This window comes from Equus caballus, chromosome 3 (genome assembly GCF_041296265.1).
Source record: "Equus caballus isolate H_3958 breed thoroughbred chromosome 3, TB-T2T, whole genome shotgun sequence".
In the NCBI taxonomy this organism is placed as follows: domain Eukaryota; kingdom Metazoa; phylum Chordata; class Mammalia; order Perissodactyla; family Equidae; genus Equus; species Equus caballus.
The window spans coordinates 70244709-70260696 of record NC_091686.1 but is presented as its reverse complement, the minus strand read 5'-3'; the positions used below and the strand labels follow the sequence as shown (position 1 = coordinate 70260696).

The following is a 15988-nucleotide window of genomic DNA, read 5'->3' as shown; positions in this document are numbered from 1 at the left end:
ATATTTACTAAATTCCCCAGTAACATAAACCAAAATAAAAAAGTGTTTACTAGATGCAAAATGAAACCAACCTCAACTGATTACAACAATCATTATTACAATTATCATTATTATCAATGCTCAGTGTCTCCAGAAAGCGGGAGATGAGATTGGAAAGGTAAATCAAAATGTTAATTTGACTGTCTAGTTACAGAGGATGAATTTTACATTATGACCTTAGAGATATTTAAAAAGTTTTTGAGTGGGGCAGTGAAATGCTGAAACTGATATCTAAGGAAGATACGTCTGATGTTGGTATGCTGTAGGAAATGGAAGGAGAAAGAAACTAACAGGGAAACATCTAGAAGACGATAATCCCAAAACTGAGTGTGAAGGACATTAAAAAAAGGTAGAAGCAACATCACTTACAATATATTAAATACTTGGTTTAAGAGCAAGGCAGAACATGGGAATCCTATCAAAACATCATTATTAACATGTCATGATCATGCTTATAAACCATAAAAGACATAGACACACACACGCCATTTCCCTGTTTAGCAGTCAACTAGGAAGCTTAATCCCATGGATTCAGCATCCACTTCCAGGCAGAGGAAATGTCTTCCATCAGGTCCCTCCTCTACACTCCTTGGAGCTCATGGACCTAACAGGTCCTCCTCCTATAAAATACACACACAGTGTCTTTGTGATCCCATGTTTGACGTAGTTTCTCCCACACAAAGGACAATCAGCCCATTTATTGAACGCCCACTGTATGGCTGCTGCTGCATCTTTATCGTCTCACCAAATCTTCAAAATAAGCCTTTGGTAGTAAATGATTATCCTTATTTTATAGGGGAAGAAACTGGGGCTCAGAGAGTTTAAGGGACTTGATCAAGGGACTTCATTCCAGAGCCGAAGTAAAAAGAGATAAAGAGAGGAAGAGGAAAAAGAAGAGGGAAAGAAAGAGAGAGAGAAGCCAAAACTAGTATTTTCATTTCAATAACATTTTGCTATTATAAAACATGTTCACTTTCCTTCTTTTTTGCATCCTAGAAATAATTCAGTTATCACTGGGAAATGGAGTTTTTCAGGGACAGCTTCTTGGATAACATTATTTGAAGCTGTTAGGCCTGCACTTAAGTATGAAGACATCTGTCTCCCAAAATACCAGCTTCCTCAATGTTCCCTGTAATTGACAAGATCTCTACTTCCCTAAAGAGTGTACTGACTCATCCCTTCTTAAGAAACTGATCTTAAATGCTTATCCCTACCATGTCTGAAATCACACCTTTGGAAAGACAAGAAGGGGCAGAGAAATAACAAAAGCAAATAAAGTTCAACCCACAACTAAGACATTCTTATCTGTTAATGGAGAAAAACCCATCCATGTTGTTGTTACCTTTTAAGTAACACAAATATAGGTTACTAATCTGGCTTGATACTAAATGCCTGAAAATGGATCTATCTAAAGAGTGAACTGAGAATAGTGCCTATTGAATTGATTGGTTCATGGAGAATGTTCTGACTTATGCCCCTCTCCCCAAAAAGAACACGAACCAAAGATTTATCTGAAGTGATTCTTTCAGAGTCCAGCTGAAATTTTTTACAAAAGTTTGGCTATCTCTATTCGATTATCTTCAGATATGAAAATATGTTGGAAATTCTGAGGAAAAAATTATAACATATTCATTATCCATTACCCATCTAATATTTTCATCCTTTCTTTCAAGCCCAGAAAGTTATTTTAGTGTTTGCTTCTAGACTGTGTGTATACCGAGGGAAGGGCTAAGAGTTATTTTTACCACAACAAGCATGAAAGTGAAAATCTTGAGAATGTTGCCACTGAGTCAGTAGCTTTATCTGCAGATAAAAACCAGCACAAAACAAATAATGGTTTATTTTGCACCTATTTTACATATATCTCCCCCAGCTCACCAAAATGATTGTCTTCAGAGCTTACGTCCATTATTCCTTTACTGTCTTCCCTGCAATGGAGTTCTCTGAATAAATACAGGGGACGAGTTACAATTAAAAATAATAAGACTCTACTGAGCCAGCGTCCTTGCATGCAATATGAGTGTGTGGGCTAATTGCAGGAGCAGAGTTTGGGTTTTTTTTCCCCTCATTTTGCTTCACTTTGATTGGTGGATTGGCACTTTAAATAAAGGTTTCAGCTCTTCCCTGCATGAGAGATACAGAACGAGTCCCAGGTACAGTCCAGAAAAAATTTTAATCTTCTTTTCTTAGAACTATCTTGGTTGGCATCACCAGGCCCTGAGAGCACAGTGCATGCCAGCATTGAAGGTAAAATGTGATTTTATGATTTCCATGTGATTCCTGTAAGTTCTTTTTTTGTATCTCCAGGAAGCCTTTATAAAGGGGATTTATCTTCATTTGTCACCAGAAGTTCAATAATAGCTTATTGTAACCATTAGCATGTTCCAGAGAAGACATGCCTAGTACCCTTTCAGCTAAGGAAAAAAGGACTTACCTATAGACATTTTTTTTTCTATCTGTGATTATTAGTGACAGTGCCTAATTTAGAATAGTATTAGAAGATGAGCAAATCTCTTGACTAGTCAGATTTCCATTGATGTAAGAGCAAAGAGCCTTTTGAACTTATAGAGTGAATTTAAAGAGATAATTCATTTTAGAAAGAGAAAAATGAATTTTGAGACATATTTTTCACTAATATCAAAGGAAACTAAAATATTCAGTTCATTCTTATTTTAAAAAGATGTTTCTGCATGGTTATCTGGGTAACCTAAACATAGAATGATCTACCCCATATATCTGCAAATAAACATTTGTTATGAAACGATTACTGGTTGTGTCACATTTCAAATGCATTTCAAAATTTATTCTGGAGGTAAACGAAATATGGAATCCTGTGAATGATACTTAATAGATTGGAATTTTACATAGCAGATAGGATTTTAAAATTCATCATTCATTTTACGAAATGAAACACAGCATTTAAAGAATATGCGGGAGGTTGCTCCTACTTGTTCATTCAGGTTGAAGCTCAGTAAAAGAAGTACTTACATTCTTTTAAATTGTTTGTCAATTCATTTTGAAAACTAGTAAATGCATGTTTAGCAACACTTAGTTTCTGGTTTTGTTTTTGTTTTTTGAAGCTGATTGTTTTGGACCAGTTTTTAGCCATTCCAAAAGAAAAATTTTATCTGATTTAATTCCTCACCCCAACTCTGTTTCAGATCCCGCTTTTCAAAATGAAGGACTTGGTACTGATCCTGTGCCTCCTGGAAATGGGTTCTGCGGTGCCGGTAAGTCAGAGTCTTCTAGACGTTCCCTGGAAGAGACATTGTTGGACACCAAACAACACTGAAGGATGCGAGCTGAGAGTCCATGCATGGATTCATTTGAATTAATCCAGTGGTATAGTACCTACTGAATCAAAAGTCATAGCTGCCCAGACACCAGTCCTTACCATCCAAAAGCAACGTCAAACATATACTTTTCTATTCAAAAAGATATTTAAAATATTCCAAAGACAACTGCTAAGTCTTATTCCATTCATTCAAACTTGAAAGGCTTATGTGGTCTCTACAATGCCATGGCCACAATTTTATTAACTACTTGCTACCATTATGAAATGGAAAGAGAAAATTTCTCCAAAAAAAGTAAAGTACATTTTCTTCTCCATTTTTAAAAGAACAACATTAGCTAAATTACCATGGTTACAAAACTGAGCTAAGTGTTCCATTTGAAACTAGTAGCTAACCAACAAATTTGCCTTATGGAAGAGATATTATATAAGATATAAGATATATAAGATATAATAATATATATATAATAATATATAAATATATAAATAATAATAAGATATATGTATATAAGATATCTTATATAAGATCTCATATAAGATATAAGAGACTGAGAACTGAAGTTTCTTAAATCAAAACATGTCGTGGCAGTGGGACTAATTGTACATTACAGTCCTGTACCTGGTCCACTCTGTCATAATTTGAAATGATCTCACAGGAATACAATCCTTTGAGCACTGACGTAGTGCAGCCACTAGTGTGTGATTCTGTTTTCATGAAGACCTTATTCAGCTGCTATATGCATTTGTCAAATATTGACTGAGCACCTGCCATGTACCCAGCAGTGTGCTGGCCATTGGAGATAACGAAGGTAAATATGACATGCTCTCTCGTCTTGAATTCTCAAATCCAGTGGCCTCAAATGAACTTTAAATATTTTTTTAAGAAAAAAGTTTAGCTACTTGGGTTTCTTAAAGTCAAATGTTTTGGAGAAAGGGGATAGAAACTGATTACAATGATGAAAACTTCATCTCTATGAATAAAAGGAGTTTTTATTTCATTATTCAACACGCATTTTAAATGGAAGAAAAATCGAAGCTGCCATGCTAGTTTATCTTTGTATGATACTGACCTCAAGATCAGCCTCAGCCATTCACCACCAGTCTAATACCTTGACACTCTTGGAACATGTACAGGCCCACACTTGTGTAAGTCAGGTCACTCTGAGGAACAGGGCAATTGCTTAGGATTACCGATTGACTGCTTGCCAAATTAGATGTTCTGCTTTTACTTTGGCATGGGAAATGTATTCCCTATCTATTTATATTCCTGTAAATATTATTCTTTAATTCATGACTTGGAGCAGATAGAAAGCAAAGTATACTTCATCATGTAGTTGAAACTGTCCAAGATACCTTATTTGTGTACTGGCCATGGGAGGAAAGAATACTGCTCTCACAGTCCCCTCAAATTCTGAACAATCTGCTCACCACAGACACACACACACACACACACACACACACACACACGAATGCATGCACACCGCTCTTCCTGTCTATACAGCTAATCTTTTTCTCTTAGTTGGAGTATTTGATACACACTTATAACTTCTTTCCCTCTATCCATTTCCAAAACTAAATTATTTGGAGAAATTTGCACCATGACTCAGAGGGTGGAATTTTCATGTATAAAAAAGTAGGAGAAGTGGAGGTAGATAACATATGCTCAGAAAAATATTCCTGAACTTCTTACTCATAAAGGAAAAAGAATCCTAGTACATTTAGTTGAGACTCCATAAATATTGTGGGTAAATAAAGGAAGGAAGGCATTAAAACCCCTTGCCCGTAGATAGTAAGAAGATCTAAAGAACCAAAGACTCTCAAAACTCAATTTACTCTAATTCCTACTCTGCCATTCTGGTTTTTTTCCCCTCTGGTATTTGTGTACATTAATAAAGATTAGTTTAGAAAAGAAACTATCTTACACTTTAAAAACCTGGTTGTAAGTACAGCTACTCTTTTAACAAGTGAACACATTAAGTATAATAGTACTTGGTATTAGAAGGAAAAAAATACCTTTGACATGATCACAAAAATATAAACACAGATCAACAGGTTTATACATAAAATAATCTTTCACTAAGGATGATGGAGGATTTTTTGAGGCCCTTTGAATGGGAGGCAAGTTAGGATTTGCACACGGTTTTGCTGAACGCCATGATCCTACACCACATTCCATAAACCAGAAGCATGTAGGTATGTCAAATACGCAAGCAAATTGAGCTCAAGTTTGCTTTTCTATGCGGTAATTTTTTAAGAATATCAAATACTCTTAGTTTTCTATTTTGTTACTCTATTTTACTTCTCATTTGTTTTCAATGTAACTTTCAAGCTAAATCAAATTTTGCTTTTAAAAGCAAAAAGCATGGGGCCTGCCCAGTGGTGCAGCAGTTAAGTTCGCACCTTCCACTTCAGCGGACATGGCACCTCTTGGCACACCATGCTGTGGTAGGCGTCCCACATATAGAGTGGAGGAAGATGGGCACACGTGTTAGCTCAGGACCAGTCTTCCTCGGCGAAAGGAGGAGGATTGGCAGCAGTTAGCTCAGGGCTAATCTTCCTCAAAAAAAAAACCAAAGAGCATTAAGATGCAGACAAAAGGTAGATGATTTTGTGGAAGCAAAATTATTAAATATTATAGTAATACCCCAAACAATTTAAATTCTCCTTCATTCTGCCCAAAAGCTCAAGTCAGTTGGGTAACAAACCATTGTGGTGGCCCCTCAGCTGGCCCTCATGTAGTAGGGTGGCTTTCTATGTCCAGTGTGTAAGGAAGTTTCTCACCAAAAACAACTCAAAATTATTCTTATTTCCATTTAGGCGTTTCCTCGGCAGCCTGGGATACCAGGCATGGCTAGTTTGAGCCTTGAGGTATGTATTGTCAGAGTATTTACACATAATCTTTGTATTGGTATGTTCCTGCTAAGAGAGAAATATGATGGGCTGTTTCTCGGTTTTCCTCGTCAGAAGTCAGTGGCTGTCCCCCCGTGCAGTTTTAGAGAAATTTATGAGACATCTTAGAGCTTCATCTTCCAATTTTACTGCAATTTTAAACTCTCAGGTGTTTTAGTCTTTAGAGTGTCACCTGTATATGAATCAAAACAATACTAATATTTAATATCTAATATATATTATATATACATTAATATAATTACCATGTTAATATAATTACGTTTAGTAAAACGCATTGTTCTGAAGTCACAAATGGTTTATACTTAGTTCCTTCTCCTTATAGTATCTTATATGATGAAGTTCCCATGAAGAAAATTCACCTTACAAAATGCAATTGTTGAAAAGAACTGTAAATAGTGTTAAAATTGTGCTGTGTACCTGCTGCACAGCCTGTTTGTCTTGTTGCAGTTCTCATAACTAGTATATACTGTTTAGAAAATCCCAGCAAAATAGAAATGTTTGACCATATCAGTAGAATATACTGACAGTTATGAGTAGAAAAATATTTCTGAGATTACAAGTTTTTCGAAAGACCTTGCAAAATTTATTCCTATCGTAACAATCTGAGGGCAATCAATACCTATATGGGCTAGATTTATCTCACATGGAGGCTTACTTCACCAAGTTATTTTCTTCTCACTTTCTGGCTTAAACTCAATTCAAAGCACCTCGCCGCATTAACAGTGAAATTGACTTTCTGTTGAACTGGCAGCATTCTTTACCATCTATCCAGATGCTTACCATTTTCCCCAATGTTTTCTCATATTTATTATTTTGAGGGCTTTTTTATTTTGGAAGGAGGCGGGGGCTGTTGTTTTGTTTTGTTTGCCTGTTTTTTTCAAATTCTTCTTTGGATTGGATTTATAAAAGGCAAAGCAAGTTAAATGGGGAAAAAAAGAGTCAATGAAAATGTCCTTGTGATTACATTGTGATGTCAGTTGAATGAGCTATTTTCCCAGGTTTCAATATGATTTCCACTTAAATGATACTTTTTCTCTCTTTTAATTAATCGTAAAAAGCAAGCTATGTTAATATCAATAATAACAATAATGGCAGAGTCACATTTAACACTTCCACTTTTCAGTGATCATTTGTGTCTGCTTTTATTTTATGCAAACTGACCCACCCCAAACTTTGTGCTAATAATACCATATGTTGAGAAATCAGTTGTGTCGTACAGAAAAGGAACATATGTGGCAAACACTAACCCACTTTTTTTTCTTATAGACAATGAGACAGTTGGGAAGTTTGCAGGGATTAAACATGCTCTCTCAGGTAACCTTATTTTCAAATATTTTTTATTGCAAATATTAATGGTGGTGGTGGTAGTGACATTAGCGGCAACACCGTCATTCATAAAATTTGTTTGTGAATAGACAATATCCTAAATACTGGAAGAACAAATAAGTTCTTCTAACCTAAAACAAAATAAGATCCTGGCATGGCTAAATTAAAACAATACTGAATTTTCTTTAGCAAGAAAAATATATCATTTTTTGTGTTATCAGTTTTATACAGCCCAAAATATGAGTGCTTAAAAAGCTAAATCTCAAACAAGTTTATGGGAATATTGCAATCTGGCTCCGAATGGAATGTAAGTCTGTCGGAAGACAGCATTTACCTATCCATATTAAATTAACCAATATCACTCTTACTTTTGCTATCTCTACTCTTTCGATGGATTTCTTAGAAAATGAAAACCAAGTTTAAGCCATCTGAAATATAAGCATACCTTCTTTTCGCTCCATGTCTTTAGTATTCAAGATTCGGCTATGGGAAATCATTTAATTCTTTGTGGATGAATGGTCTCCTGCCGCCACCTTCCTCTTTCCCATGGATGAGACCAAGAGAACATGAAACTCAACAGGTAAGTTAACTGCATCAATGTGTTTGAAACCTCAAACTTTAAAATATTCTCCTACTTGCCTTCTCTAAGTTGTCATACACTAGCCACAGGCAGGTAATAGTAATGAACAAAAAATTATCCAAATACCAATAAATCAACACCTATAATTGTTTTTAGTACTTAGGAAAATTTATAATAAAACAGTCCAAATTTCCAACCCATTTGTATATCTATTTCAAATAGGAACATATGGGCTCCAAAATATGAGACCTATGTTAAAGATATGAGCAATAAAAATAGATAAACTATCCTCAGAATGGAAGCAGACTATATCCTAGACTATTTTTATTTTAGTCTTGACTCCCTAAAAAAAAGGACATTTAAGCTGATGCCAGAATCCTGGTTAAAACGGCATGAACCCCACAGCAGACAATAAATAAATACATCAATCATTTAACCATTATTTATTAGGTACCTAATAAATATATAAACTAAATTGTAGATTGGGAGTGAAAGTAAAGACATTGAAGAATGGCTTCAACGCTCACGAAATTTCAGGTCTAATTGGAAGATAAGACAAGACAACACATTACAAGGTGCTAAATAGTGAGGTGTTAGTAAAGAATGAGGTCTAAGTACTGAAAGCCAAGGAGTACAGAGATAGGCAATGATTGAAGAGGTGCAGCAGGGCCAGATTGCTGTGAGACTTCCATGCCGCTTTAAGGAGCTTGCAAACAATTTAAAAATAATAGGGAGTCATTCACCATAGGTAATTTCAAAGAGGAGCAACAGAACATAGTTGCTTTAACAGGAACTTTTGATTCCAGATGGCCTTCCACAGCAAGTAGCGTTACTCAGCAAGCCACATTTAGCAGGACAGTAAATTATGTCAATGGGGACTCTTTCTCCACTTGATTGTTTCCAAAATGGACTCTGTGATGCAGGAATTTGATTGGCATTTTATTTAATTACTCTTTCTCCTTTCACTCACTCAAAAAATATATTATCTATCATGTGCCAGGCACTTGTTAGGAGCTTTATTAAGTCCTGGGGCTATAAACATTAATAAGACATATTATTCTCTCTCAGTTGACTGGGGCACAAAGATTTATAACAAATAATTGTAATCCAGTGAGAAAGTAGTGAAACACAGAAGCAGCTATCGGCAGCCAGAACAGGAAACAACTCATTCTACTAGGAAGTCCACATAGCTTTCCATCTTCATGAGCAGAGGTTGTCCCGGAGGAAGTAAGGGAGGCAGACAGGCACCAGACTGCCTCAAATAACGTTGACTTTTAGTAAATCGCTGCTTCCTATGTAAACACAGCTTCATGACAAGTCCTCTAGACTCTCTTCCAAGTAGAAAGCTCCCCAAGCCCTTTTGCTTTAGAAATTCTAGACCCCACAGTTCAGCGAGCCAGCGCTTCCTGACGCTCCTTTCAAATTTCTCTGCAGTATGAATATTCTTTGCCTGTGCATCCCCCACCTCTCCCATCGCAGCCATCCCTGCAGCCTCAACAGCCAGGACAGAAAGCTTTCCTCCAGCCCACCATTGTAACCTCAGGGATCCAGGACACCATCCAGAAGGGAGGACATCAGCCTCCGGTTTACCAGAGACAGCCGCCCTTGCAGCAGTCAGAGGGGCCAATGGTTCAACAGCAGGTGGCACCATCAGATAAGCCACCAAAGGCCGAGGTAATTTCTTTCCCTGAAGTCAGACCAGGATCACCCACTAACTTAATGAAAGAAATCCCATCTGCAGAGCACATTTAAATAATCAGAGCTTTGGGGCAAAATGCACAAAAATACAAATATGTTTTTAGGCAGTTGACATATGTAGGAGTAGAACATACATATCTATTCTTGTCCTTTGCCACCTGAGACAGGGTATGGATTCTAAAAGATCCTGTGCCTGTAAAACTTGGTTTCATAGTTGCAAAGGATGAAAGGCTTCAGAGGAAATAGGACAGCCCAGAGAAGTCCAGGCTTCCTATCATCAGGATCTTTTTCAGTGTTGGAAGGACTGAGATGAGTGAGTGATCCCTCAGCACTGCAAGTACTAGTCTGCATTATTATTTCTCTATCTGGTGGTAGAGATGACAATTACCCAAAACTATCTTGTAATAATGTAGAGCAAAGAGCAATGGATAGGAAAGGAAGGTACCATGTAACTGGTATGTTGTAGGCATTTAACATTCCCCCATATCATCCTGACTACAATATTATAGGGATATTATGATCCTTTTTAAGAAGGAGAAGGCAGACTTTGCGAGATTATACAATTTTCCCAGTATTACACAAAAACTAAGTGGCAGAGCCAGGATTCAAACCATCCTGGCATGCTCCAATTCCAAAACTCCTTACTTTCGACTCTGCAAGACAAAGCAAATTCATGACAGACATGCCCCATCTCCCTGCCCTTGCACTTGAGTCATGTCAATGAAAGGGTTGTACCCCCCAAAACTAAATGAAAGGAAAAATAGTGAAACTCATTTGAGATTGTTTTATCATAATCATAAGTCAGGTGAATGCGTGCAATTCGTCTATTTTTAGTAATTATTCAGTAAATTTTAATATTTATCTGTGATGCAGCTAAAAGAAATGGATCTTCCTGGTCCACAGGGTCCACAAGTAAGTACAGATCTCAATGAGACAATTTTGTTTTATCATACCATAAATTAAGTAAGTGTGTTCAGCTCACTTTGTCTATTTTTAGTAATTGTTCAGTAATCTTGATATTTATCTGTGGTGCAGCTAACAGAAATGGATTTTCCTGGTCCACAGGGTCCACAAGTAAGTATAGATCTCAATGAGACACTTTTATCATAATCATAAATAAGGTGAATGTGCTAAGTTCGCTTTGTCTATTTTTAGTAATGGTTCAGTAATTTTAATATTTATCTGTGATGCAGCTGACAGAAATGGATTTTCCTGGTCCACAAGGTCCACAAGTAAGTATAGATCTCAATGAGACACTTTTTTGTTTTATCATACCATAAATTAAGTGTGTTCAGCTCATTTTGTCGATTTTTTGTAATTGTTCAGTAATTTTAATATTTATCTGTGATGCAGGTAACAGAAATGGATTTTCCTGGTCCACAGGATCCACAAGTAAGTACAGATCTCAATGAGACAGTTTTGTTTTATCATAATCATAAAAAGGTGAATGTGTTCAGTTCACTGTGTCTATTTTTAGTAATCGTTCAGTAATTTTGATATTTATCTGTGATACAGCTAAGAGAAATGGATTTTCCTGGTCCACAGGATCCACAAGTAAGTACAGATCTCAATGAGATACTTTTGTTTTATCATAATCATAAATAAGGTGAGTGTGTTCAGTTCAATTTGTCTATTTTTAGTAATCGTTCAGTAATTTTGATATTTATCTTTCATGCAGCTAACAGAAATGGATTTTCCTGGTCCACAAGGTCCACAAGTAAGTACAGATCTCAATGAGACAGTTTTGTTTTATCATAATCATAAATAAGGTGAATGTGTTCAGTTCACTTTGTCTATTTTTAGTAATCGTTCAGTAATCTTGCCATTTATCTGTGATGCAGCTGACAGAAATGGATTTTCCTGGTCCACAGGGTCCACAAGTAAGTACAGATCTCAATGAGACGCTTTCTTGGGCAAAAATGTCTCTATACTTCAAGAAAGAAGAGTAAAAAATTTAAATTGCCCCATTTATCCGTGAATATAAAGTAAAATGGGTTCCTTTGTTTTCTAAAATATTAAATATTTATTTGCCACACTAATCCCTCTAAAAATGTGCTTCATAGAACTCTTAGAAATGTCTGTACTGGGAGGTTTGCCTGTGTTATAGCAAATATGAATTACTTATTCTGTTTCCTATCACTTAAAGATGTTCCCAATAGCCCGTTTGATAGCTCGGGGACCAATGCCACCAAATAAACAAGCTCCAGTAAGGTTTTTTTTTAATACCACTTCTCTGTTTGTAATTTACTTAAAAGTTCTTCCCTCAGAAAATGCATTTTGTGGTGACTATTATATTTATATTTAGCTTTATCCAGGATTATTTTACCTGACCTATGGAGCAAATCAATTGGTAAGTCTGTAGCCTATAAAAAGTATCATTTTTAATTAAATGTTATCTTAAGAGCTAAAATTATAAAATCCAGGCCTCACACAATAGATTCCATATTCTCTGAATGACTAAACTAGTGATTGAAATGGCAAGGAGGTACACCTCCTATTTGGATAATTCTGGCTAGACTCACACATCCACACACACAAAATGATATTAAAGAAAAGGTAAATTGTCCATCTGAATTATCCAAATTGGCTACATTTCTTCAGTGATGACATCTCTCCACTTTACTCTGCCTCGGGACACAGCATTAGTATTAGGGCTTAAGGAAAAACTAAACAATTTTTAAGCTTGTCTCGAGTAGCTACAAGGATAATAGGAGTCAGCTGGTTCATCATATGATGCAGAGTTTCTTTTCGAACAGAACACTCCTGGCAGACTTGGCATCATGAGCTCAGAGGAAATGGCAGTGAGTAACGTCTTCAAACTCTTATTAAAATGGTGGCCGGGGGGAGCAGTCACAGATGACTGGCTGCAAGAGGCACTAGCCATGAACGTGGCCAAATACACAGCACAGCTTTCAAACTGTCCCACTCCAACACCAAAAGCTTGATTCTGAAGCAGCATGAAAGATTTCATCATGTTCCCCTTACACTCATTTCTAACTCGTGACCATTCTTGCACATAGGGTTTTGCCCCATTTTTTGAATGGGAACAGAGGTGAAACCTGTCTTGAAAAGCCATCATCACTGAATGGCAAGCACTTCAAATCGAAAAAGAAATACGTGGTTCATAGAGTCCCTGTTTCTTCTCAGACCATTTAACTCTTCAAAACAATAAATTCAACAGCATTCCAAATCATTTAGCCCTCAAAATTGAGAGACAAAAAAGAAAATTAATGAAGTTTAAAATTTGGTTATTGCCAAATTCAAAGTACATTAATAAGTATAGTCTTCTTCTGTTATCCTTATCCATGCATATTAAAACTTTAAAATCTGAGAGCAGTAAACTCACGCAATTTGACTTTTTCTTCAGAAATTTCTACGTTACATCTGTTAGAGCACAAAGCAAAGCAAAACCATACTGAATTAACAAATCATCATCAACTACAGATCCTATCAAATTAATAAATACACACGCTATCACAGAAAGAGAACTCACATCTCAACTTTACTGAGTGCCCTCTGTGAGTGAGACACATAGATATTATGGAGGCAAGATAAATAAGATGAAGTTCCTGTTCTCGAGGAGTTTACAGTCTAATCAATGGAAAAGATAGATACAAGGGCAGATAATGTCAAAATCATGTGATAAAAGTATCAGAGCTATAAGAGAGGAGGAAAAGAGGGGCTGATAGCCTAGTCCAGGGGTTCACAGCGCCATCCCTGGAGGATGTGATGGAAAGAGCTAGAGTGGAGAGCCAGGAGAAGGTCGGGGGCAAGAGTCCTGTAGCTATGTACCAGACACAGCTGGTTGAAAATTCAAGTCAGTGTTTACATCATCTTATCATTTTAATTAATTTATTCATATTCTGCCTTATTCTCAAATGATTTTGCTATAGCTTTTGAAAAACACACAATAAATGTGACCAAAAAATTGAAGAGAAGATCTTAAAAGAGTTAAAATTGTGGGAAAAGGAGAATACAGATATGCAAGTTACAGAGCCCTGCACACCTGCTGTAAATAACCCAAGATTTGGTTCTGAAGTTTCTGGCAGCAAAGGGAAAAAGGAAACATGGTCAGTTCTAGAATTCTAACTGTTCACAGAAAGAAGCTATTCCACTTGCTCCAGAGAAATCAAGCTTCTTTTTCTTATATATATTCTAAAAGAAAGAAAGAAAGAAAAAGAAGAAAAATCTTACATGGGCTCCATTTATTTGGGGGATACTGAGAAATGATATTGACAAGGCCATCCAAAACGTCCCTCAACAAACTCAAGAATGGATCAGTTCTTGTTTCTTTGTTTTATGATGGTATTACCCATTTCGGCTGCTTATTGTTTTCTCAAAATTAAATTCAAAATACCTTTCACCTGTAGACCTGGATCTGCCCTGCTTCCCTGCTTCTCTCCTTCCTACTCTTTCAGCCAGGCATGGCAAAGGGTCTCCATCTCCCTTTCACAGAAGTGGACTTGCCCCACCCAGAAAAGCCTCTTTTCAAGGGAGAGGCAGAATCCTCTCCCTTGTATTTCAAAGCTAGTTTAGTGAGAAATGTGCTTACACAAAGCTATCAGCCTGTTCCCTATCAGTTTTTTATGGTTTCTCGGTGAATCCGACCAGGTAGCATTGCATGGTATAGTTGATAGTATGAGATAATGGCATCTTTGGTAAATGGTTTCTTCCAGGGAGGCAGAGGAGGCCCCATGGCCTATGGAGCCATGTTCCCAGGATTTGGAGGCATGAGGTCCAGCCTTAGAGGGATGCCCCCGAATCCAGCCATGGGCGGGGACTTTACTCTGGAATTTGACTCTCCAGTCGCTGCAACCAAAGGCCCTGAGAAAGGAGAAGGAGGTCCACAAGGCTCCCCTGCGAAGGAGGCTGACGAGGCCAATCCGGAAAACCAGGCTCTCCTTTCAGAGATTGCATCTGGTCCCCTCGGAGGGCTTCTTGCTCTTCCCAAAGGCAGTGTTCCCAACCTGGCAAGGGGCCCTGCCGGGCAGAGCAGGGGACCCCCCAGGGTCACCCCAGCAGCTGCTGACCCACTAATGACACCTGGACTAGCTGAGGCTTACGAGACCTACGGTGCTGATGTGACCACACCGCTGGATTTCGAGGAAGAAACGACCACAGATACCACAGTGACCCCAGAGAGTCCTCAGACATCGATGCCAGGAAACGAGGCAGAGCAGCCCCAGATGGTGCATGATGCGTGGCGTTTCCAAGAGCCCTGAGAGCCTTGCAGTATCAGCTACTTTCTGTGTGCACAAGCTCCCCAGCTTTGTCCCCATAGTATATCTTTTTGCTAAAACACTGATTACCCTTCTACATCAAAGGCATTAAAAATGCTAAGCATATATTAATAAATATAAGTGGCTAGAAATAGTGTAGGTCCCCTTCTTGCTTTCATTCTCTTATTAAAATAAAATGTGTCGACTATCTCTGTGATTTAGAAATACTATTAATAACATCAGAGCAAGTCTAAGGGTCTGTGCGTTTGACAGTCACTGTTTCTTGGCTGTCTTAGGCATAATAGAGTTTCTCCTACTAGCATGACACTGTTATATCCAGGAAATGTGACATTGCTTTGGAACTTTTTCTCTAAGCAAAGGCACATATCTCAGAATTATAAACGATTTCATCCAAACGTTTTTAAACAGGGATTGGTGGACAATCCCTGACTGGTATTACTGGGTTTGGTATATTGGATTTAAAATTCTCTATTTGTAGAGTATTTTATTTAATCTAGTAAAAACATCTAGCCTATTTTAAATAAAGAATTTTTCTCATTGAAAATACCAGGAATTATACGCTTATTATTTACACACATTTAAGTAGTTAAGAAAACCACACCCATCCCCTAATTTTGCTGCTGTTTAACCCATTTTATTCAATTCATCCATCCTTTCATGGAAAGTTTATTGAGTATCTACCAACATCCTAAACAACGTGCTAGGCAACAGGGGCACGGTCCATTCCCTCAGAGCTTACAGTGAGAATGGTTGACAAGTAGACAACCACAATAATAACAAAAACAGCCACTCTCGGCCAAGCTCAAGTACTTTACACATATCTCACAATAACACTGCACAATAGATACTCCTAAACCCAGAACTCATGTGAAAAGTGCTATGAAAAGGCCAAGCATAGGGTGT

The 15988-nt window shown here is 37.3% G+C and overlaps 1 protein-coding gene across 3 annotated transcripts; it reads left to right on the top strand.

The window, feature by feature from the left end:
- Nucleotides 1–2177: 2177 nt before the first annotated feature.
- On the top strand, nucleotides 2178–15629 carry AMBN (ameloblastin). Of its 3 annotated transcripts, none has more exons than XM_070262363.1 (17): nucleotides 2178–2286; nucleotides 3201–3269; nucleotides 6149–6199; nucleotides 7508–7555; nucleotides 8037–8147; nucleotides 9627–9821; nucleotides 10719–10757; nucleotides 10881–10919; nucleotides 11039–11077; nucleotides 11199–11237; nucleotides 11361–11399; nucleotides 11524–11562; nucleotides 11687–11725; nucleotides 11992–12051; nucleotides 12151–12195; nucleotides 12602–12646; nucleotides 14522–15629. In XM_070262363.1, the coding sequence occupies exons 1-17, from the start codon at nucleotides 2272–2274 to the stop codon at nucleotides 15065–15067; spliced, it is 1458 nt and encodes a 485-aa protein (XP_070118464.1). In that variant the 5' UTR covers nucleotides 2178–2271; the 3' UTR covers nucleotides 15068–15629. The 3 variants fall into 3 exon arrangements, with proteins under 3 accessions (XP_070118464.1, XP_070118463.1, XP_070118465.1); XM_070262362.1 differs by having other exon boundaries at nucleotides 9582–9821; XM_070262364.1 differs by lacking the exon at nucleotides 11992–12051 and having other exon boundaries at nucleotides 9582–9821.
- The last annotated feature ends 359 nt before the right edge of the window (nucleotides 15630–15988 follow it).

Excerpts from the sequence above, each read along its gene's own strand:
- AMBN (XM_070262362.1), top strand. Across the intron at positions 8,148-9,581 it reads GAGAACATGAAACTCAACAG|TATGAATATTCTTTGCCTGT; the intron begins GTAAGTTAACTG and ends ATTTCTCTGCAG. Across the intron at positions 12,647-14,521 it reads TGAGCTCAGAGGAAATGGCA|GGAGGCAGAGGAGGCCCCAT; the intron begins GTGAGTAACGTC and ends GGTTTCTTCCAG.